Source organism: Epinephelus lanceolatus, chromosome 24, assembly GCF_041903045.1.
Source record: "Epinephelus lanceolatus isolate andai-2023 chromosome 24, ASM4190304v1, whole genome shotgun sequence".
Classification (NCBI taxonomy): domain Eukaryota; kingdom Metazoa; phylum Chordata; class Actinopteri; order Perciformes; family Serranidae; genus Epinephelus; species Epinephelus lanceolatus.
Window position 1 is genome coordinate 16,221,392 of NC_135757.1, and position 24,257 is coordinate 16,245,648.

The window sequence follows — 24,257 nt, forward strand, 5'->3', positions numbered from 1 at the left end:
CTCTATTTTGTCTTTATCTGCTTTTATCTACTCAAAGATTTAAAGGAACAGTTGACATTTTGGGGAATACGCTTGTTTGTTGTCAACCCCAGAGCTGAATGATGCAGTTTCATCTCTCTGAGGAGACAAAACTGTTCTCATAAGAAGTTGCACACATGTGACATTTTTGTGTTTCATCACTTCTGATGGCTTTAATGATGTCCTGCCATTTGAGGCATCAGATCAGAATATGTCAGTTTGGAGTTTGGGGGGAGAGAACAGATTAGGACTAAGCCTATCTTAGCACAAAGACTGGAAACAGTGAGAAAAATAGCAACAAAATATACCTTTTCTTCAAGTCCACACCCTTAAATGCCCGTGTTTTCATCAGTGTAACACTTATGTCAAACAGTCCAGACATTAGCCATTGCCGGCCTCTCGCCACGCAGGAGCGCTGATTGGGATCTACCTGCATCCTTCTTCTGTTGCTCAGTGTTTGGCCTGGTCCTTTTCCTCAAGCGCAAAGCTCACGTCAGAGCCACATTACTCACATCCTGACATTTCAGGTAAACAAAGGAGATGATGAAATGAATGACAGGAAGCAAAATGTTGTATCAGAACATAAAGTTAAGCTTGGGAGTTTGTGTTCAATAGGGAGAAAAAAGATGGGAAGAAAATTTGCAACTGGGGTCATTTTTGTTTGATTTAAAGGGACAGTTCACCCCCAAATCAAAAAGACATATTTTTCCTCTTCCAAAAGATCAGGCATGACCCCTACATAAACCTGCACGGTATCTGTCCAAGCGCAGCCCAAGCCCAAAACCCAAATTTGTAAAAAATATGTTATATCATATTTTACGTGTTATAATATATAGCTTTTAACATTGAAACATGTATTGTAAGCTAAGGGCTGACATGTTTCCTCACACTACTTCTCCCTCTTTTCACTTTTTTCATGTGCGCTCTGTCTCTTTTCTACAGTTTAACTACTCTCTGTTGTTCCGTTATCTTTCCCACTCTCAGTATCAGTCTCCCCTTCGTTTTTGTCTTTTTTCCTCATGACTGAGTCCATTAAAACTCCTGCCAAAGTACCATTAAAGCATGAGAACAGCCAGTTTCATTAAAAAAAGAAGATTCAACAATCTTTGGTCAGTTCCAAGTGGGTTTGGGCAGAGCTCTAATGAGTAGATGCACCCTTCCCTCTGCGTGATGATTTGGTTGGCGAGTGTAGAAAGAAAATAGTTCTTACATGAAACTGCTCACAACAAGGTCTGTGGATTATCTTGAGTAATTGGGATATGATTTCTGGAAAGAGACACTGCTGTTGAGTTTTTCAAATGTATTTTATTGGCTCTTTGAGCACAACAAGCTGAGTGCCATCTAGTTCTGTTACACTGGAGAGAAGGTAGACATCTCTACGGCCAATATCCACAATACTCTGCAACTCACACCAAAACAATGTAGACTGATAAACAGCACTACAGGTAAGAGGAAAAATGTGAATGTTTTTGATTTGGGGTTGAACTGTTCCTTTAAGTAAAATACATTTTGAAATAAAGTGATACACTCTTGGCAAAATGGTCCCACTGCCATAGCAGAATCTTGCACGTCTGATCACACAAGAAAGACTTGCTAAGAACAAGAACCCAATATAACAGGAAGTCATGCAAGAAACACGTCAATACAAAGAGCCGAACTAAAACAGCTAATAAATAAAACCTCTAACACTCTGCTCCTTTGTTTTCTCTGCAGACTCAAACAGCCAGGCAAGTTGCCCTGACAGCACTTGTGTCTTAAATGATCTTTGTGGAGTATAAAAGGACTTTTAGCTGGTAAATTGCTGTAATTATCAAACATGCCCTTCTCATTTTGCACAGTCAGACCTCGTTGGCAAATTCAACCGACAATTAAGAAAAGCTGGAAATGAATGACAAGTAATGGTGTGGCCCACATTACTCAGATGAGGACAAACAATCTGGAGAAAGGAGGTTGTAATGATGGGAAGTGTTTGAAACAGGGAAAGAGGAATTACACACTGAAAACATCATGAGCCTTTTGAAGAGAGGAAGGGGATTTAAAACGATGTTTGCAAATTTATTCGCAATAGTATGGATGTACTCTAAGAAAACCTTGGAACATTTTAAATCCTGTTGCTGTGGCTTTTCCCTCTGTTTGACACACTTTGTAGGCTTTGTATTGCTGCTTTGTTGTGGTCTGAGTGAGGAGGAGGAAGAGGTGGGGGGCATAAGATGCAAATGACAGTGTTTGGGAGCACTTTATCGCCAATCATAGAGAAATTATAGCTCCATGAGGCCTGTACATAACGTATAAAGTGGCTTCTTGAGGATCCACAGTGGAAAAGTAGACGTGTTGGATCTAGGTGATTTTGAGGAGGATCTTCCTGCCTGTGAAATCTCTCTCTTAAATCCTTATTTATTAATTACCAGCCCAGAGTGAGAAGCCATTCCTGTAAGCTTTCCTTAAGTCTGTAATGAAGGGCTCGTGATCTTAAGGGAATATATAAAAATATGCATTAATGATATACATTTTGAGTCAAAAATATTGTAAACAATCTTGTAAATGTACCCTTGTTCTTGAAATAAATAGGGAAGAAAATGACTACATATGCTGAGTTTTGACATAAGAAAACAGTTTGTAGTTGTACATATACCCTGAAGACACTGTGTTCTTACTTTTCGTTCTCAGTTTTTAAAACAGCAATGAACACTGTCCCCACAAGACATTTTCATTCACAAAGAAATGTCGCCCCTGTGTGGGCAGTATATTGTACTACACCAATCTGGTTTGGAGCCCTGCTTACAAGACAGTTTCAGATTTGAATTCTTTGCTTTTCATGTATTTAAATCCTTTATATATTTAAATAGGGGATTTTGCTGTTTTTTTTGTCCCCCACAATATTTAGAATATGCACTTTTTTCATAAAAACATGAAAGAGGCAGAGGACTTTTATTCTGACAAAATTAAAGATAACTGATGCACAACAATTCCAGGAAATGCAGAGTGCAGGTGTTATTGCTCAAAAATTTTCGGTGGGAGGATCTCAAAACTCCCCCTTTCATGTATGTGTCCTCCATGTTGGAACAAAACCTATGCCCAGGGGTGTCATTCCGGGACTGATTACCCAGGGCCCATGGGGCACCCTCTAAAGGCATGGAATAGTTTGGTTTTGTTTGTAATTTTTTATTTCTGAATAATTTGTGCCATAAATGAATTACAATTGGCTGAGTAAATTACTTGAAAGACTGAACTTTGTATAAGAAAAAAAGACAACAACAACTGTGGAAACTCTTTGAGGCCTCTCTCACCCCTTAAAGGCACAAAATGGTTTAATCCACCCCTGAATTCGGATTCATCTCTAAACTCAACCTCTAGGTGAATGGGTGACTGTTAATGCTGCTCATATCTTTCTCCTTGAAAGGGAAATCAGTGTTACAAAAAGAAAACGAAAGGGAAAGACTTTGTAAAAAAAAAAATCAAAAAAAAAAATCAAAAGGTGCATGAAAAGACATGGATCAAGAGAGGAAGGACCAGGGGCCCACAGAGACCAGCATTCGGAGCTGCACCCCTGCTTATGCCCTTGTTTATTGAAAAAATGTTTACTATAATGGACCTTTGTCACAGAAGACATTTTGACTTGTCATAGTGAGAAAAGCACAGATGAAACTGATTTAATTAATGATGGCTCAGTTCCATTAAGTGTGCTGGTAAGCTATTCCAGTGAGCCAGCCTACCGGGTCCTCCCGTAAATGGAATGCAGCTTACTATTAATGTCATTAAATACACCTGTGCTTTTCCTATGGTGACATGTCAAAATGTCTGCTGTGAAAAAGGTCAATTTTAAGTTCAAAGTAAACCCATTTTCTTCCCATTCCCTAATGTAATGAAAGCATGACTGGCATGTATATTTCCAGGATTTATATTTTCTTCAAGGCTATGGTACATATTGAAACAGTGAAGGAAACATCCATGAGGCTGCATTTGCTTTGCTTTTGAATGGTGTCAACATACTTTACAAAAATTGTAATAACAAACATATTCATCAGATTATTCAAAACAAAAACTAAATCACCCCAAGAGGGAAATTTTACTGGAATTCACATTGGAAGAGATTACTTCTAAGTTTTGTATTTCGAACAAAGTTCATTTCAAAATCTTGCATAAAATCTATCCAGTGAATTCAATAATTTCCAGATATGTTATCAACATTCGATAACTCTTGTATGTTTTGTGCACACACTGTTGAAATATCAGTTCATTTTTTCTTTGAGTGTAGAATAACATTGAAATTTTGGTCTGATTTAAGTTCCAATGTCAATGTCATTCATTGTTTCACTCTTAAAGATATATTCTATTACTGTGATGATATGAGTAACAAGTCTCTGAACTATGTTGGTAATTTATCTTACTGGTTAAATTCCTTATTTATAAACACAAATGTTTAGGTTCACAGCCCTCTTTTTAATTTTCAGTGCTGAACTCTGTTGCTTTTACAAACAACAGTAAAAGTAACAGTTGTTGTTTTTTTTGAACATTAAAAAACTTATTTGATGAAACCCCCCTGGTGTTTATTTTCTAATGTCCATTCTATATTTTATTTATTATAGGATTTCTAAATGTTTATGTAGCCTATTGATATTATTATTTTGTATTATCTAATATATTATCAATTATATATTATATCTCAGCCTTAAAAAGTGTCATTTATCTCATTGCAATTGATAATATCAGCTATTCTGTATTGTTGTGTTCTTGTTTTATGCCTGACATAAATTGTACATTGTATTGTTAAATAAAGTTTAATTTTAAAAAAAAAAACATCTCAGGTGGAGTTTGATTGACAGCAAAGGCTGCTGGTGCAGTGTAGTTAGCCAAACCATTAGCGAGATTTTATTAGGCCATGATTAATTTGAGATTATAACAAGCATAGCAAGGTCTTTCAGAGGGTGAAGTGAACCTGATGGATGTGACTGTGGAGGTGGAGAACCAAGACGCTGTGAGTGAACTACCCTTGGCGTTACCGCCTAGCTGGGAAATCGTTTCCTGTTAGGTAGCATAATGCTATGCTAATTCGGTAACGGTATGTCAGTGTCACATTTAATGTTATCATATGTTCATTGATAAATTGGTTCATTATGGACTGTTTTCCTGTTTCCTTTAAGCTCAGTATACTAGAATTAACCAAGAAAAAAATGCTAACATTAACGTAGCTTGTGTAATGCTAAGCGGTTCACCCTGCTAGCTTAATAATTAGCTAAATTAGCTAAGTAACATTAGCTAACTATGTGGGAGCTAATTGTTGGTGTAAGAAATCATTCTCTCTCAGTCAACGTTTGAAAACAGCGGAGATTTTTGGCTGTTAAACATTCAAGGCCATAAACTGTCATTGTTAATGCCAGAGCTAGCTTGCTAATAGACTACAGACGTATGTTTTCTCAAGTGAAATCATGTTACAGTACAATTAACAGTTAGCAATAATGACGTCATAGTGGCGTCCACTGGGGACATTTTCATTTTTATGAAACTGTCAACTTTGGCCATGTTACAAGAGTTACTGTTGTGATTCGTTATATATTTTATCCACTGGCTGCAGGTGCATCAGTCTAGCCTGACAGGGGTTTGTTGTTGTTGTTTTAACTCGTTTTTCAAATTCAGGATCATACATTAAAACATAAAAGCATACACTATCATCTTCAGCATCCCCCCACTCCCACATCCGCCGACTCCCACATTCAGCTCACTTGAATTTCCTGCACTTCATGACTGAAAAAGGTTAAAGTAAAATAAATAATAGAGGCAAATAATAATGATAAAATTATACTAATAAATCAAAAGGGAAAATAAAATTACATATAAAATGGTACAGTAAGAGTAGACTTATAGTAGTAAACAAGACTGACTTTAAAGACTGAAGACCCTACTGTTTATTATTTTGTTTGTTGGACTTCAATGAGTGATTAAGAGGTTGGCAATAAGTGTTGTTCGTTAAAAAGTCTGCATTGGTACATAAAGATGGGATTTTCTTCAACTACTAAATCCTGTTGCTTGGTAGGGGTGAAACAGTTCATCAGTCTGGGTCAATACATCGATTCAATGATCAATGAGCCAATATTATTGATGCTAAGTAATAATATTGGCACATATAGACATCTATAAGATATATCCTTAATTTGAAATTGCCAGGACACACCTGTGTCACCGTTTCTGTCCAAGCACACCTCCTTCCTAAACATTCAAACTGTGATAGTGGCCCAGCACTCAGCAGAAAATGGCAAGCAGCCAAGAGAAAGAGAGAGGATATTTACTGATATTGTCTCATATTGATTGCAGACCAATGCATTGAATCCAGTTGAAATTCAGTCGTAGTAGACTTTGTGATATCAGCAAATATCGATCCATGTCCTGAGAATTGATATAATTTAGTATCACAATGAAACTTGTGATTTAGGCCACACCTCTAGTACTTGGCTACTTCCTGTTGGGAAAGACCTTTAACCCACATTAAAAACACCAGATCCAATCTGAGTAAAGTCAATACACGCCGTCCTACAAGGTGATATGTTTGTTACTGTCCTGAAATAGGCCAGAATACCTTGTCATATTTTCTTCCTGTTCTCCGTCCCAGTACAGCAGCAGCTCCCCCACCCCTGGTGTGTTACCTCAGGAAAACCATGATGACAGCCTGACCTATCACACCCCTGCCCCAGCACTGTTTCCCCAGCCAGATTTTTGTCAGGGGAATCGGTTACAAGGTGAGAGTTGCAAACTTCCTCTGGCAGAGTAGCTGGTATGTTTGGTCTTGTGTGTCTTACTGTAGAAGAGCAGACACTAGAGAGCAGCAAAGCTTGTAAATAATCAATGGTCAGGATGAGATTGTGAGCTGAGACTTAATACTTTCATAAGAGGCCAACTATTACTTCGCCATATTTCTCCAGAAATGGCTTTTAGACTGGTCATACATAAAACATTCAGCTTCCAGATATTTACAGTTTAGTAATCAAATAGAATATCCACCAGTGTGCTATGTCTTTCCCCATCTCCTCTCATTTCCCATCAGCTCTTTACTGGCTAATAAAGGCCCCTCCAAACATTGTGACTCTGTCCTGTTGCCTCATAAACACTGACTTTACATTTTGTCTAAAATCTGTAGTGCAATGTTCCCAAAAGTAGCACTGGTATTACAACCATTGATGTGATGCCAGTGTGGTGATCACACAGGCTTTAACAACTTGCATGCAGATCAGTGTTGCACAGATGCCACCTGGTGGTTGGTGGTGCACATAACTACTGACTGACTGTTAAACAATCTGAATTGATTCCTTCCAAACCAAATTGTTAACCACTGTACCTTTTTTCGGAGAGATAGCAGTTCAGTTGTGTGTGTGTGTGTGTGTGTGTGTGTGTGTGTGTGTGTGTTAATTAGAGTGACCTGCAACACATCTATTCTCAACACTGTGCTGTAAAAAATATGGGGATTGTGATAGATCACTCAGGAAAGACAAAGGGATGAGTTAAAGGTTAACTTTGGCAGTTATTAACCTGGATACTATTTCCCTGTGTAAACTGATCGAAGAGACTGATGCGGGCAACAATTTTTGAAACTGGTCCAGTATTGAGCGAGCCAGCAGCGGCCGGCAGCTGCACAACGAGCTGCAATGAAAGTGCATGGGGCAACTGAACACTATCACTGTATGTCCATTGAAAGTGGTTATTTTTGACACAGAGCGGCTCATATCGTTATTATAAGTCTCTGAAGTATCTCTTTACCTTTCACTCGTTTGTTATTGCCTCCTTAAGCAGAAGTGTCGTTCTTAAACATCAGGAGATGTGTGTGAGATTTGGAGAGAGTTTAGTAACCTGAGTAGTTTACAGAAAATATATTTTGGTGATATGTAAGAGATTTTCAATATCATTGATGATAAAAGTGATATTGGCCACATTTTTGCAACATTTTTAATTGGCCAGTTGATCAGCTGTTGTCAGTGTTTTGTTGTACAGTTGCCAGTGCCCTCCAGACCAGTCGTCTGCTCCCAGCTGTCAGAATATTTATACCAGCCCGCTGATGGAGGCAACTTCCAGCTCCCTCTGCCAGTCATGGAAGACATCACACCAGAGGTACAGATAAGCCTGTGCATTTGTTTAACTGTGAATCTGAATCTGCCCCCACGAGGAATTGTTTGGTAAAAGATTCGCTCTTTTAAGTGGTATGAAAATAGAAGGCTTGTTGAATGTATTAGTTTGATTGGCGGAGAGAAGGGTGCTCTGATTAAGTGTTTTGGGGCTGATCAGCTATCACTAGAACCAGTATCAGCTTCATGCTTCTTCTATTTTATTTTTATTTATTTAATTATTTTTAATCTCATGTAACTTGTTACATTTAGTTTAATTTTAGTGTGAATTTTAGTGTGGTGTAGAGTTCAATATGCAATCATTAATAATAATTTACTTATTTATTTAGTAATATAAACAAATATTCATTCATTTCTATTGCAGTTTAAAAACATTTTTATATGAGGTTTGCTGAGAAGCTGCTCAAACTGTTTGATGTACACATAAAAATTGGAAATAGTTTCACTGTATGTCACTGTAATTGTGGTTGGATCTGGCCCTGGTCTTGACAGTAGTGCAGACAAAGGATAAATACACCAAATGGCGCAGTAAAAAAATCTTGGTGCAGGTAAAAAAAAATTAGTCCATTGCATGTACACAGGAAAAAGTATTTCAAGCCTTGGTATCTGTCGCCATTTCTGCAAACCTTCACTGAGTCTTAGTGTTGAGGAGTGTGACCTCTGATGCTGATTTTGCCTAATTGACCACCGCAGGGCTTCGGCCAGAAAGCACGCAGGACATCAGTAGAGTTTAGATTGTTTACTGTAGAACTGTACGTGTACAACGATGCATTCTGGGTACAGAGCAGTTTCTGAAAATATATAACAAGAAATAAAGGACTGATTTATCATTGTGTACTGCTGTAAATTAAATACAGTAAATAAACACTTAACAGTAAATAAAAACACATTAATATCAGTATCAATCATCTAATATTCATAAGTGCTGCTTTAACCCTGAATCATATAGCATATACATGTAAACTGGGAGTAATATGAAGTTCACAGCCATACAAACAACTCAGTTAGCTTAAATGATGCTAAATCGCGATCATGCTAACAAGTAAAAGCTGACATTTCAAAGAGTGCAAATATACACCAGCAGCTGAACAACACAATCAGAAGAGGTGAGTAACATGTACACACTCATTTCACATCACTATGAACACAACTTACATCGTCAGTGACTGCTGTACCGCTGTAAACATGTCGAGTGAAGAACGTGAGGAAAGGAAGAGGAAACCGCCTTCATAATAAAACACCCACTTCAAAATAAAAGCATGAAAAAGCTTGAAGAATTCTTAACACTTGGTGTCATCATTTTCTCCACAGAATCAGATGTTTTCACACCAAAAGTACCGCTGATACAGCCACCACAAGGACTACCTCCACCTGCCAGAAGCAACAGAGCCACAAAACGCCACTGTGCTTGATACTCACCAACCTCTCAAGTAGGCTAAACCCACTCACAGCTTATTCAGGGGAAGAGTCCACACACAGCACCAAAACATCTCTTGTCAGTTCAATTCCTCCTCATCCTCCTCCATATACTCAGCACACATGCACTGCAATATTACTATGTCACCGTGTTCTGCTGTGACATTATGATGCAGATATACTTGTTCACAGTGTGCAGTGTAACCCTTACATCAGTGAGCATTGAAGTTATCTGAAGCATATGAAAGACTTAACATAACCAAAGCAGATGCATTTATGTAGGAATCCTATGGTATAATAAGCATGAATGGTCTATAATGTGCCAGTCTATGCCGTGTACATTGATGAATCAGGGTTTTTATCTGTATGAATGGGATCAAGACCCTGGCAGGGTGGCAAAAGCACCGAATGTCGGCTCATTAGAATAACAAAAGAGTGAGTCTCGTGACCTGGGATTGAAGTTTATAAAACAGCTCTGCGTCTCTGTGTCAGCTGTCTGACCATGATGAGCTTCATACTGTTTAGATTGACTTGTTATATTTTAACAGGGGTTTGAGTTTTCAAATTCTGCTTTACAGCAGAGCTAGTGTTAAGAGAGTTTGAGAGTCACTTTTCAGGTGTCACAAGTATTGATTTAATGATACATATCGTTTCTGAATATTTTAAATGGTTTCAATACTCATTTTCTGCAGTATCAATTAGGGGTGTAACGGTATACAAAAATCTCGGTTCGGTACATACCTCGGTACACAAGTCACGGTTCGTTTTTTTTTTTTCAGTACAGTAATGAAAAAAATAGACAACTATTAAATATCTTTTACTTATTGGTAACCTTATTAAAACATACCACCACAGCAGTTAACTCTTTTTACACAATTTTTGAATGAAACAAATATATATATAAAATCCTGCTTTTTCACATTGTTTGAATGAAAATAGAAATATAAAAGTGAAAAATAAAATCCTGCAGTTTTTTTAACACATTTTTTGAATGAAAAATAGAAATATACATTTCTGCTTTAACAGTTTTACTCAATTAAAATAAAAAGTATAGTGCAGCTGGTCAGCTTTAAAGCCTGCTCAGATTCAGTTTTACTAGGAACTTATTTAGCTTTCCCACTTTGTTAAAGTGCAGTAAACAAAAAATGCTTATATCTAAAGTGCAGCTTAAACAATTTTACTCAACTCCAATGGCGTTTATTATTTCTTTAGCGCGATGGTCAGGGAAACGCTCTTTCTTTTTAAACGACGACGATATCGTAGTTTGCACCAGATTGCTTTTTCTAGTCGTGCCAGTTAACGTTCAAACTCGGGTGGTGTTGCTTTAGATGCGTTAGCATGTTAGACGTGTTTCCAAGTACATACCCAACCGCTGTTCTGCAGTGTCAGCACACTGCTTTTGTCTTGTCAACTTGTTTATTTCCATCTTCGTATTTTACCCTGAAACCAAAGTGTTCCCAAACCGAGGACTTAAGTTTTGAAGGTGGGTCTTCAGGTTCGTCAGGCTCACTTGTCATGTTGTCAAAATGCGAGAATGCGCTGCACAAAGTGAAGGCGGAGATTTACGGGACTTGGTACGTCACTCAATTATATCCGTCGGGGAACTAGATATTTTAAATGGTTTGGCTCGCAAAAACGGAATTAAAATAAAACAAAACAAAATAAAATAAAATAAAATAAAATAATATCCTGCGCCCAGTAATTCGGTACAGGGTCGTGCCGAACCGAAAGTCGCGTACCAAACGGTTCGACACAAATACATGTACCGTTACGGCCCTATTATCAATACGTCAGTACAAGCTGCACTTTTTCGCTCTCTTTTATTGATAGTTTTTATCACAGTCATTCTGCTCTTGTCTGCAACTAATAAAGAAGAGTCGTCATTGTAATGATACAGCCTTTTTATATTTATCTGAAAACGTATATCCCCTCAATGTCAACTTACCCTTAGTATCGAAAATAGTATTGAATATCGATATTTTTCAAGATATTGTATCCAAGTTAGAGATTCCGGTGTCATGACAAAGCACATCACTGTTCTAGACACCTCATCTACACTGTGTATCTGTATCTCAAAAACTCAAATAGGCTTTAAATCGGCTGCTGATTTAACTTTAAATTGAGTTGGGGCAGATATCGCCCATGCTGATTTTATACAAAACATCTTAATTTCTTGTCTCATTTTCTCATGGACTCTGGGGCCCCTGATAACACCTCACATTGGGCCCAGAGACAGGAAATGATATTCAATCATATTCAAGGGCTGATGAGCTGATGAAATGCAGTACATTTGCTATTGTATAGTGTAGCATAACTGGTCAGCCCACATAATCAAGGCAATATATATATACATTTATTATGATATATTGATCTGCAAATTCTTGTGGTTCTGTCCTGTGAAAATGTCACATGACAGAATAGTGTCAGTGCTTTTTTAACTCTAATTGAATTTTGTCTAATTGAATTTTAATGCCATATCTGTCAAAGCTGGCTTCATATAAAAGTGTTTTTATGGCTGCAGTTCAAGACCAAAGAGAGCTCACATAGAGCAAACACTGGCAAGGCACATAACATATTTCTCACCCTATCTGGGATACATAAGATGCCAGTATACCAAATGATTTGCTTTTAGTAGCTTCAGTGCCAGATGGGTTATATATGGGTTTTTGATTTACAGATGTGTGTTGTAAAATTAAAGTAGCTTAGGCTGCAAATGCTGTGTAGAAGTCTCCATAAAGCTACACATATATTAGCAAAGGCTAAATCATCTGAAAAGTTAGCCTCTTTCTGTGAGTGATGAGTTGAACTGAAGCTAACAACACTAAGACTCCATGCTAACAGACTCCAGCTACTTAGATGACAGTGCGCAGTCGCAGCGACCCAGAGAATTAGGACTGGATATAAATTTGTGTGTATGTGACACTGAGAATGATGTGTTGGTGCATATGTAACATTTATATGCTGCTAATTGAATTGAAGCTAAAGCTAAGTGCTTCAAGCTAAATGCTACTATAAAGATGTCAATGTCAAGCATGTTTGTCATCTAAGTTTAACATGCTAACATTGCTATTTAGCAGTAGCCGCACAGTACAGCCAAGGCTTCTTGGAATATCATTAGTTTTGCAGGTATCTGGGGCCTCATTTATAAAAGAGTGCTTAGGATTCATACTAAAAGTCGACGTGCGCCCAAAAGCTGAAAATGGCGTGCGCCAAAAAATAATCTGATTCATAAAACCGTGCGCACGCACACTTGCACACAATGTTCTCTTTTTAAATTACAGACTTCCTGGAGTTGTGCGCACCCAGATCCGCCTCGTATTCCGCCCTCTACACGCCCTAGTTCAACCATAAATGGTCATGCAAATCACCTCATGAATGCAATCTGCATATAAATAAGCCGGCATGCGAGTGTTCTCTCGTTGTGAGTCACGGCGACAGGTGTGAGAAACGAACCAAAAAACGGAATTTCTCCGAGACTGAGCTCGAGACCCTTTAACGGGAGGTGGAGGACTGAAGAAAGATTTTATTTGGTGGCCACAGCAGTGGGATCACTAATAAAAGAAAGCGAAAATAAGTGGCAACACATCAACACTGCTGATGCTGTCAGCTGTGTCTGTGGGACTGCACGGACAGTGCCATCTTGCGCAATTACGCACGAGGGTCACCGCAGTATTTATATGTTTATGGCAATTAGTCTGATCAGACTCCCGGCCTGAATTACAGCATGAACCAGTGGTATCCCTGTCCCAAAATACAATGTGTAATGTGAAATACAATTCAAAGATGAAAGTGTAATAGGTGAACACGTTTCTTCGTGCCGGTTTTGTCATGAACAGCACATGTCTAAGTAAGGCTGATGAAATGAGTGCAACGGTTGTGCTTAATGGCTGTATTTCGAGACATGATAAATGCACTGGAAATATTTAGCTAAATAAATAAATATATTCCATGCAGTCGCGCCATCCTCTCCCCCTCCTGCGCTCACAGAGTAGACAATGAGACGTTAGAGGCAGTGCGGATTAAATACGTATTTAGAAAGAATTTCAATTCAGGATTTGAGTTTGTTTTACAACATTTTTATGAAACAATTATCACTCACTCCAAGCGCAAAATAAGGCTGCTGGATTTAATTTCAATGATAACGTGGATCTAAGGTGGATATAGCGTGACATTAAATTTGTGTGAGACATCAATAAAAATCTGACTCCACTTCTCCACCCTGCCGTCTGCGTCGCCACTTCCCAGTGTCTTCCAAAATGTGCGCACACATGACTCAGAGTTTGCTTACAGGTGCGCACATTCTCCTGCCAAGTTTATTTTTATAAATCACAACCTGGCGTACGCCACTTTCAAGCCCGTTTTGTGCGTAAGCAAGCTTTATAAATGAGGCCCCTGGTCATTAAACAAATCAAAAAGTGTTGGACAAATTAATCAGTAATTTTGACCTGATGATGGCAGCAGATGAGATTTAATTGTCATGTAACAACACATTATGTTCATCAGTTCATTGTAGAAAAAAAATATTGGTATAAGTAAACTTAACAAGCAGCAAGCTTGGGGGCTGAAAAATGAAACCAATGCTGAAATGCCAAAAACTGCAGTTCTCTGAATGGCCACCATGTTTAAATGCCCAGCTTTACAGCAGACATTAATGTGTACAACCTGGTACAAAAAACTATTTTGTTCTGTGAAGATAATTTTTCCTTTCATGACAACTGTACAGGGGGTACATTTTACATAAATCATGCATTTATATGTTATTAAGGCAAAATTTTCCACGATTATGGGCACTGACACGTTTATTGGCAAGTTGCTACCACAGCAGCAGCAGCATTGGTTTGGTGACCTATCCATGCTGTAACCCCAGATTCACAGAGTAAAGGTGTAGCTGCAGCTTTTGCTATTTCAGTGTGTTTTCAGTTCATAAAAAATAATTGTAGCGTTTTGTCATTGTTGTCATCATTGTCATTATTTGATTGATTATTGGTGATTTTATGTGAAAGAATTCTAAATGGCAGTAAGTTGCAGCGCCTTTAGTTTTTGTGTACCGTTAATATACACATACATGGTCGTAAGGGTGAAGAGGGGGTTGTGCTTATGGACAGTAAAAGGCTTGTTCTGTCTCTGGTGTATAACATTAGGAACCTTTTTGAATGAAAAGGACACAAATAACGCTTGTTGTTTTGCTGATACTGTGAGCGGTGACCCCTGGGTCACTAGCACACTGTGGTGTTTTGATGAACGTGAAAACTGGACAACAATAACTCATCATCACACTGTGGTCCGTCGCTATACATAACCAGATCTGTGTTATAAAACCTATTTGGATGACAATACTTTATGCTGTGCCATCACACAGCTACTTAATATAAAAGGACAGCGGCGTGGAGAGTGTCTATTGAGTGCCAGTCTGGCCCCCACTAATGTAACAATGGGAAAGGTAAGCTCATTATGTGTTACTGAAAATACAGAATTCAAGCATGTTAGATGGTTTTAACAGTGGGAGTTGATCATTAATCGGTGCTTCAACAAACGTTTACAGATCATATTCTACGAGGACAGAAATTTCCAGGGTCGGCACCATGAGTGCGTGAGTGACTGTGCTGACCTGCACGCCTACTTCAACCGCTGCAACTCCATCCGGGTGGAGAGCGGCTGTTTCATGGTGTATGAAAGACCCCACTATTTGGGCCACCAGTACTTCCTTCGCAGAGGGGAGTACTCCGACAACCAGCGCATGATTGGCATCAACGACTGCATCCGCTCCTGCCGCATGATTCCCATGGTAAGCCTAAAGATTGTATGAAAGAGGTATCAAGGCAGTTAATTAGAATGAAGTTAGTGATCTGTGTGCACACTGATCAGAGGTCAAGGAAAGAAAACCAAAGGGTAAAACAGAAAAAACAAAAGCAAAGCAATCAAACACAAGCTTAACATTTGGTCTGACCTGTATTTTAATGCTTAGCTCAACGAAGAATATGTGACAGCGTTGTACAACTAAAAGAAATAGACTTCCGTGGATATGTACGTAGGTTTACATAAACATACTGAGTGTCTACATACTATATCTGTCAGTTCAGACACAAAACTTTAGCAAAATTGAACAGTAGCTAATATTTCCTTTTAAGATTGTAAAAACCAAGCTACTCAAATCTGAATCTGAAATCTGAATCTGAAAACAGTTTTACCTTAGCTAGACGAAACTTTCTCTTGAGACTCGTTTAAAGGACTTTTGGGGGGAAAAAATCCTCAATAAATGATGTATGAATGAATTTCTTTATCAAAAACATTCCACTAGATGGAGATCAATACTTAAAGACTATTCATGGTTTGTTTTTTATCTTCACAATCACCAGAAAAGTACTACTCTACTTAATGGCCCGTAAGTGAGACAAAAACTGTCTGACTCATGAATGTTCTTCCTGCAGCACCGTGGTTCCTACAAAATAAGATTGTATGAGCGTCCAGATATGGGCGGCCAAATGCAGGAGGTGAGCGACGACTGCCCCAACGTCCAGGACCGCCTGCGTATGTCTGACATTAACTCATGCAATGTGGTTGACGGCCACTGGCTGATGTATGACCAGCCCAACTACAGGGGAAGACCCTACTACCTGAGACCTGGCGAATACCGCAGATACAGTGACTGGGGCGGCGCCAGTCCAAGGATCGGCTCACTCAGGCGAATCACTGACTTCAACTAGAAGTCTTTTGAACCTTCTTCCTCTCTCTGTTCTCAATAAACACTCTGGGCTTTAACTGTGTGCATGTGTCTCTTTTTTAAAAGATGTGAAGATGGTATGTCTCCACCATGTTTGTTTTTTTAGCATGAGTTTTGGTCCCTTTCCTGAAATATTTGATCTACTCATGACATTTTAGTATGGCTTACAACAATTTAGTTGTGCACCATTGGTCTTAGCCTTTTCGTGCTATTTTCTCCACTTAAAAAAAGCAATTATACATAATGTACTGCCTCAGCAAACCTTTCAATCCCCTGACCCCCTAAACTCAAAGAGCTGAAAGAAAACAAAAGCAGCAGTTGACAGAATACTGTTATTGGATAGATTTATTGACTTTATTGACAGTACTTCACATAAACAGTTTCTGTACATGAGCTGTTCTCACACAGTGATACGTCTGATGGATCCCACCCTAGGACTCATGCTTCCCCACTCATTAAATCTCCTGTATTCACCAGGGCGCACCAGATACTGGCGTCCCCTGTAATTGGGATGCTCATAGAAGATCCAGTGGCCGTCCCTAACGTTGCAGGAATAGATGTCATTGAAGTGGAAGCGTTCGTACAGGGAGGGAAGGTCATCGGTCAGCTCCATCATCTGTCCTCCGAACTCTGGGCGCTCATAGATCATCATTTTGTGAGAGCCTTGGTGCTGCAGAAAAGACGAGGTGATTTATAAGCCTCTAGGTCACTGAAGGGTTATCAAAAGAAAACACTTTTTGTGAGGTGAAGCCTACCATAGGGATCATACGGCAGGATCGCACACAGTCGTTAAATCCCATCCAGCGCTGGTAGTCTGGATAGTCACCCTTCCTCAGGAAGTACTGGTAGCCCATGTAGCTGGGCCTCTCGTACACCATCCAGTCACCACTGTCCACTCTAATGGAGTTGCAGCGGCTGAAGTGGGAATGCAGGTCAGAGCATTCGCTGCTGCACTCATAGGAGCGACCCTGGAAGTTCCTGTCCTCGTAGAAGATTATCTGTAAAGATCAATCAAGGGAATTTCAAAAATAAAAATGAAATTGCCTCTAATGAGGAAAAGCGTGCATACTATACCACATAAAAGAAAGCTTCCAGTTCACCGGTTGCGGCTGAACAATCCACGCAGATATGCAGAAGCACCAAAGGTACACAGAAAAACAAGCAGCCTTACCTTACCCATTGTGCCAGCTAACCTTCATCACACTGTAGAAGCAGCCGTGTGCTCCGTGCTGCCTTTATAACCCATGGATGACCTGTGTCATTGTGATTCAGAACAATGACATTGCTCGTCAGCTCTTTCTCAGAGAACAATATTTTGCTTTGTTATGTGTGGTCGATAAAGCAAATCAGCTTTTCTGAACAGAGGCCTCCCTTTGAATTTGCTCTGAGAGATGATAGAAACACTTGTGGATTCAACAAATAAACCAAAAGTAAATCTCCAAACATACATATAAAGTGGAGTGGACTCTTAATATGCAAGATTATGAAAAACATATGAAAGCATGTATTTGTTTGTAAAAAGTTTATTTTTCTATCTCTTAATTTACATATCTAACATGTCATCTGACATTAGAACATATACACATGTAAAATCCAATGCAGATGATTGTGGCACAGTACATACTGTAGACTGTATGGAGGCTGTAGTGACCGTGTCTGTTTTAGAAAGCACAACATTTGACAGTTTAACATTTTAAACGCTGGAGTGAATATTCATCGTCGCTTGAGGTGAGCACAACCACTGCTTTGCCTCCGTAAACAGCTGCAGCTTTTATATGATTTACAATTCAGAGAGTTTTATTCATGTCAGCACAACAACTTGTTTTATGTAGTCACTGGTTCTGTCAGTTCTGCTTTTGTTGGCTTTCAATCCCCCCATACTGTGATCATCACTGTGGACTAAGCTCTAGAACGGCCTTTCAGTGCAGCCTGCATGTGACCCTTTTTTTCTTTTTTGTACTGTAGAGCTGCTCAACTTGGAGCAGTGACAACATCAAGTGTTTAGTAGTTGTTGAACACACATTCATGGGGTGTAGATATTGGGAGGGTGGCAGGGCACATGTCCCCCTCAGTATTTAGAACATGTGCATTTGTCCCTCCCAGTAAACCATGAAAGTAGCAGAGGACTTGTATTTTGACAAAATTAAAGACATTTACACCATAAATTGATGTAGAAAAAGGCACAAATCGGTGATGAAAATTCACCAGAATGCAGGAAAGTTAGTGTTTGATGCTCAAAATTTTCTGGCAGAGGACCCCCAAACATCCGTTTCATGTGTCCCCCCAAAGTTGAAACAAACCCCATGCCCTTGTGCACATGTATCAAGCTAATTAATTAAGTTATTTATAGTAAAAGGCTTTGAAAATATCAGTGTAGTATCTGCCCTGAAGTACATCTGAAAATCTCGGGTCCCCTAACATTTAAAAGTAGTTTTTACTTTATTTATTTACTTTATTTACATGCATGCCCAGATAGACCCATGTATATCTGCTGTGCAGTGTGCACCTGAACTTTAACTTTATGTGCAACTGCCTAAGCTTTAGTGAGATTAATAATTCTTAATTCAAGGTTTCATCAATGAGTCGGCAAACAGCCTAAAAAATTAAGGTTGCCTTCCTCTGGTTAGGCAAGCTGCACAGCAATGCAGATGCCTGCCTGGTGTCAGCCATTTAAAGGCTCTGTGTCATCCGGTTCTCATTCCTAGGTTGTCAAATACTGATGCTTCATCATGCCCCTTTGTGTCTGATAGCGACTCACAGGGCACCTTTTAATATATTTTTGTGACATATAGCCGAAACCCATTGTAACAATGTTGTGAAACAGTTGAGGCTAGGTTTAAGCAACAAAACAGCTCGGTTAAGTTTAGAAAAAAGATCATGCTTTGGGTTGAAATGAATATGTTTGTTAAGTAATTTAATATGACATAAGTGCATGATGATCATACGTAAATTCATTTCAAACATTACATTTAAACAGCATCTCTCCTGGATGGATTTTCTTGGCTCTTTATATAACATCAGTAGCTCTCAGTGTCACATATTGCAGTAGAGAGTTAGTTGAAAGCCCAATTCATCTCCTAAAGATGCTAAAGGTTCATTTGGCTTCAGTATCACACACCAAGGGGCATGACAAAGCGTCTGTATTTAACAACCTGGGAATGAGAAAGGGCTGCTTCTGTAGGACATGGTGGGGTCCTGTAAAAAGAGGTGAGCTTTATGAAGCATTAGCTAATCTTGCAGAGAGATCAGATAAAACATTATTAGCTGATATGAGTTCTTGGCCTTTCATGTTTTTCCATCAACAACTAGCTGGAGGCTTGTTGATATAACAATTTAAACTAGCCTGAAGCCTAAGGTGTAGCCGCTGTTGTGCTCCCCTTCAGTTGTTCAGATGGATCCATATAACTGCCTTAAGACTAAATTGAGCTTGGCCTTCTTAACGTAGTAGTGTTTATGTTTGTATTTTTGAGACGAAGCCGAGTCTGAAAGCAATTCAAAGGCCATGTTGTTTGCCTTACAGTGTTAGCTTCATCTTTTCCTTTCTACTTTGTCTTGGTCAGCTGATGTTATATGAGCACACCCAGAGGTTTGCACGGAAATATTCAATCAATCAATCAATCAATTTTATTTATAGAGCCCAATATCACAAATCACAATTTGCCTCACAGGGCTTTACAGCATACGACATCCCTCTGTCCTTATGACCCTCACAACGGATAAGGAAAAACTCCCCAAAAAAAACCCTTTAACGGGGAAAAAAAACGGTAGAAACCTCAGGAAGAGCAACTGAGGAGGGATCCCTCTTCCAGGACGGACAGACGTGCAATAGATGTCGTACAGAACAGATCAGCATAATAAATTAACAGTAATCCGCATGACACAATGAGACAGAGAGAGAGACAGAGAGAGAGATGCAGGTAATAACAGTAGCTTACAACAACATTATTGAAAGTAATAATATTATAGTTATAGTTCTGGCTACTGTGGTACAATATGTTGAAAGTATGTATTGATATCTGGCAGTATACATGTGTGACAATAGTCATATGTGTATAATAACAGTAGAAGTATGACTAATGACTAATGATGGCAGCAGCAGCAGGAGGCATCTGGCAGGACCACGGCAGCAGCACAACCACACACGTCACGCTGTCCAGGCACCGCTGCGATATGAGTTAATCTGAGAGACAGTGGAGCACAAAGGCTCCGGAGAAGAAGCCGAGTTAGTGACATCCAGAATGGCCGAGTTAGCAAGATGCAGTAATAGAATACGAGAAGGAGAGAAGGTGCCCGGTGTATTATGGGGGGGGGTCCTCCGGCAGACTAGGCCTAAGTCAGCCTAACTAGGGGCTGGTACAGGGCAAGCCTGAGCCAGCCCTAACTATAAGCTTTATCAAAGAGGAAAGTCTTAAGTCTAGTCTTAAATGTGGAGACGGTGTCTGCCTCCCGGACCGTAACAGGAAGATGATTCTACAGGAGAGGAGCCTGATAGCTGAAGGCTCTAGCTCCTGATCTGCTTTTGGAGATTTTAGGGACCACGAGTAACCCTGCGTTCTCAGAGCGCAGTGTTCTGGTGGGATAATATGGCACTATGAGCTCACTAAGATATGATGGGGCTTGACCATTTAGAGCTTTATAAGTTAACAGTAGGATTTTAAATTCAATTCTGGATTTTACAGGGAGCCAGTGCAGAGAAGCTAAAACAGGAGAAATATGATCTCGTTTCTTAGTTCCTGTTAGTACACGTGCTGCTGCATTCTGAATTAGCTGGAGAGTTTTTAAGGACTTACTAGAGCTACCTGATAATAGAGAGTTACAGTAATCCAGCCTAGAGGTAACAAAAGCGTGGACCAATTTTTCTGTATCTTTTCGGGTCAGGATAGGCCTAATTTTCGCAATATTACGCAGATGAAAAAATGCAGTCCGTGAGGTTTGTTTTAAATGAGAATTAAAAGACAAATCTTGATCAAATATTACTCCGAGGTTTCTTATGGTAGTGCTAGAGGCCAGAGCAGTGCCATCTAGAGAAACTATGTCATCAGATAAAGAGTCTCTGAGTTGTTTGGGGCCAAGAACAATAACTTCAGTTTTGTCTGAATTTAACATCAGGAAATTGGTGCTCATCCAAGTTTTTATGTCTTTAAGGCAGTTATGGAGTTTAGTTAATTGATTACTTTCTTCTGGCTTCATCGATAAATACAACTGAGTATCATCCGCATAACAATGGAAATTTATAGAGTGATTTCTAATGATGTTACCTAAAGGAAGCATATATAGAGTAAATAGGATTGGTCCGAGCACAGAACCTTGCGGAACTCCAAAACAAACTTTGGTACGTAAGGATGATTCATTATGAACGTCAACAAACTGAAAACGATCAGATAAATAAGATTTAAACCAGCTTAGTGCAGAACCTTTTAGGCCAAGTGATGAGTTAAGTGATCCAGTCTCTGCAGTAGAATTTGATGGTCAATTGTATCAAACGCCGCACTAAGATCTAATAAAACAAGTACAGAGACAAGTCCTTTGTCTGAAGCAATCAGAAGGTCATTTGTAATTTTAACTAGTGCTGTCTCAGTGCTATGATGCACTCTAAATCCTGACTGAAATTCCTCATATAAATTATTATCATGGAGAAAATCACACAGCTGGTCTGTGACTACTTTCTCAAGGATCTTTGACATAAAGGGAAGATTAGATATTGGTCTATAGTTGGCTAACACCTCTGGATCCAGGGTGGGCTTTTTAGTAGAGGTTTAATTACAGCTACCTTAAAAGACTGTGGTACATAGCTTGTTAATAAGGATATATTGATCATATCTAATATATGAGTGTTAACTAAAGGAAAGACCTCCTTAAGTAGCCTAGTTGGGATGGGGTCTAAGACACGTTGATGATTTAGATGAAGAAATCACTGCTGTCAATTCTTGAAGAGAAATTAGGGAGAAGCAATCTAAATATATATTAGGTCTTACAGCTGTGTTTGAGGTTAGATAGCTACTATCTGAGGACAGGAGGTCATGAATTTTGCCTCTAATAGTTAGAATTTTGTCATTAAAAAAGCTCATTAAATCATTACTGCTAAGGGCTAAAGGAATACAAAGCTCAAGAGAGCTCTGACTCTCAGTCAGCCTGGCTACAGTGCTGAAAAGAAACCTGGGGTTGTTCTTGTTTTCTTCTATTAATGCTGAGTAATAGTTTGCTCTGGCATTGCGGAGGCCCCTCTTATAAGTTTTGAGACTGTCTGTCCAGATTAAACGAGATTCTTCCAGTTTTGTCAATCGCCAATTCCTTTCAGATTTTCGCGATATTTGTTTTAACTTACGGGTTTGAGAGTTATACCAAGGAGCGAACTTTCTTTGCTTTTTTAACTTATTTTTAAGAGGAGCTACAGAGTCAAGTGTTGTTCGCAGCGAGCCTACGGTGCTATCGACAAAATGATCAAAGTCGGTACAGGAAACCTCTGTTACTGAGGGACTTGGTATTGAATTTAACGACGGAGTAATCTTTTCCTTAAATTTTGCGACAGCACTATCTGATAAACATCTAGTATAGTAACTGTTGCTGAGTGGCGTGTAATCGGGTAAAAAGAAATCAAAAGTAATCAGATAATGATCCGATAGTGAGGGATTCTGTGGAAAGACTTTTAGGTTATCAGTTTCAATTCCGTACGTCAGAACTAGATCGAGGGTATGGTTAAAACAATGAGTGGGTTCATGTACACCCTGACTGAAGCCAATGGAGTCTAATAATGAGATAAACGCGGTAGCCAGGGAGTCATTATCAACGTCAACATGAATGTTAAAATCGCCTACAATAATAACTTTATCTGATTTAAGAACTTAACTGGCTCAGGCTCCTTCCCTTCCCTTCTTCTTCTAACAACCATTCATAGTTTTACTAAAGTGTTATTTGTGGAAATATACTGAACAAAAATTAATGTGCAACACTTTTATTTTTGCTTTTTTTTTTTTTTTTTTTTTTTTTTACAATTTTAAGTTAAAGATCTAAGACATTTTTCATGCTCTCAATAGATAACGACTCCACCAGAGCTGTTGTCCATGAACTGAATGTTCATTTTACTACCATTAGACGTCTCCACTGTCATTTCTGTGAATTTGGGAGTCCATCCAACCAGCCTCACAATTGCACACCATGAGTGACCACACTAGCCTGGGACCTCTACATCCAGTGTCTTCACCTGGGAGATCATCCAAGACCAGCCACCTAAACAACTGATGCAACAGTTGGTTTGCACAACCGAAGAATTTCTGCACAGTCCATCAGAAACTATCACAGGGAAGCTCATCTGCGTGCTCATCGTCCTCACCAGGGCCTAAACCTGACAGCAGTTCATCATTGTAACCAACTTGTGAAGTTGTGAGGTCGAATTGATATACTGCCAAATTCATGGAAACAACATCGGAGACGTGTTAAGGTAGTGAAAGGAGCATTCAGCTCATGGACAACAGTTTTGGTGGACATACTCTACCTGCAGTCAGCTGTTTAATCATCATCTAGATATGAAACACCTGTCAGGTGGATGGATTATCTTGGAATAGGAGAAGTGCTCACTGACATAGATTTTACCAAATTTGTGACCAAAATTTGAGAAAAATAAATCTATTGAGTGCACAAGACAAGTCTTAGATCTTTTACTTAAATCTGTGTAAATGGGAGCAAACACAAAGGTGTGTTTAAGTTTTTGTTCATTCTTGTTGTGCAAAATTTGTTACAATCTAAGATAAATGGGCTAACAACTGATAATGTAATTATTTGGTTTAGAGGGCCTATAAAGGGAAGCAATACATGCATAGTTGAAAGACCCAGTGCTAATATACTCTGTCAACACTCATGGAATGTGTCTAGTTCAATCAAATTACTTGGTTAGAAGTAGCTGTTGTATAAATTTTGATTGTACTTTCTCATGGTAAAAGCAACAGTTGCGTTATATACCACTGACTGGGCCAAATAGTTATCACAAATTTATTTTA

General features: G+C 39.0%; 2 protein-coding genes and 1 pseudogene across 4 annotated transcripts in view; 2 read left to right on the forward strand and 1 right to left on the reverse strand.

Annotated features, from left to right (window-relative positions):
• Positions 1-4,834: 4,834 nt before the first annotated feature.
• The window catches only part of LOC117255278 (gamma-crystallin S-1-like), a 32,743-nt gene continuing 13,320 nt past the window's right edge, over positions 4,835-24,257 (forward strand). The window contains exons 1-4 of one of the 2 annotated variants that reach the window (XM_078165583.1): positions 4,835-4,993; positions 6,623-6,749; positions 7,996-8,112; positions 9,438-9,556. The gene's annotated coding sequence lies outside the window, so the exon portion shown is untranslated. The remainder of the gene's footprint in view (positions 4,994-6,622; positions 6,750-7,995; positions 8,113-9,437; positions 9,557-24,257) is intronic. The other variant, XM_078165584.1, reaches the window with a different exon arrangement.
• On the forward strand, positions 14,974-16,263 carry LOC117255277 (gamma-crystallin M2 pseudogene; annotated as a pseudogene). Its single transcript, XR_013490450.1, has 3 exons — positions 14,974-14,982; positions 15,085-15,327; positions 15,971-16,263. The product of XR_013490450.1 is annotated as a gamma-crystallin M2 pseudogene (transcript).
• On the reverse strand, positions 16,591-17,485 carry LOC117255271 (gamma-crystallin M2-like). Its single transcript, XM_033624000.1, has 3 exons — positions 17,435-17,485; positions 17,019-17,261; positions 16,591-16,933 (listed from the first exon to the last, which is right to left on the reverse strand). The coding sequence occupies exons 1-3, from the start codon at positions 17,441-17,443 to the stop codon at positions 16,664-16,666; spliced, it is 522 nt and encodes a 173-aa protein (XP_033479891.1). The 5' UTR covers positions 17,444-17,485; the 3' UTR covers positions 16,591-16,663.

Coding starts and splice junctions, on each gene's coding strand:
- LOC117255271 (XM_033624000.1), bottom strand. Junction 16,934..17,018: donor CCTGCCGTATGATCCCTATG/GTAGGCTTCACC, acceptor TCTTTTCTGCAG/CACCAAGGCTCTCACAAAAT.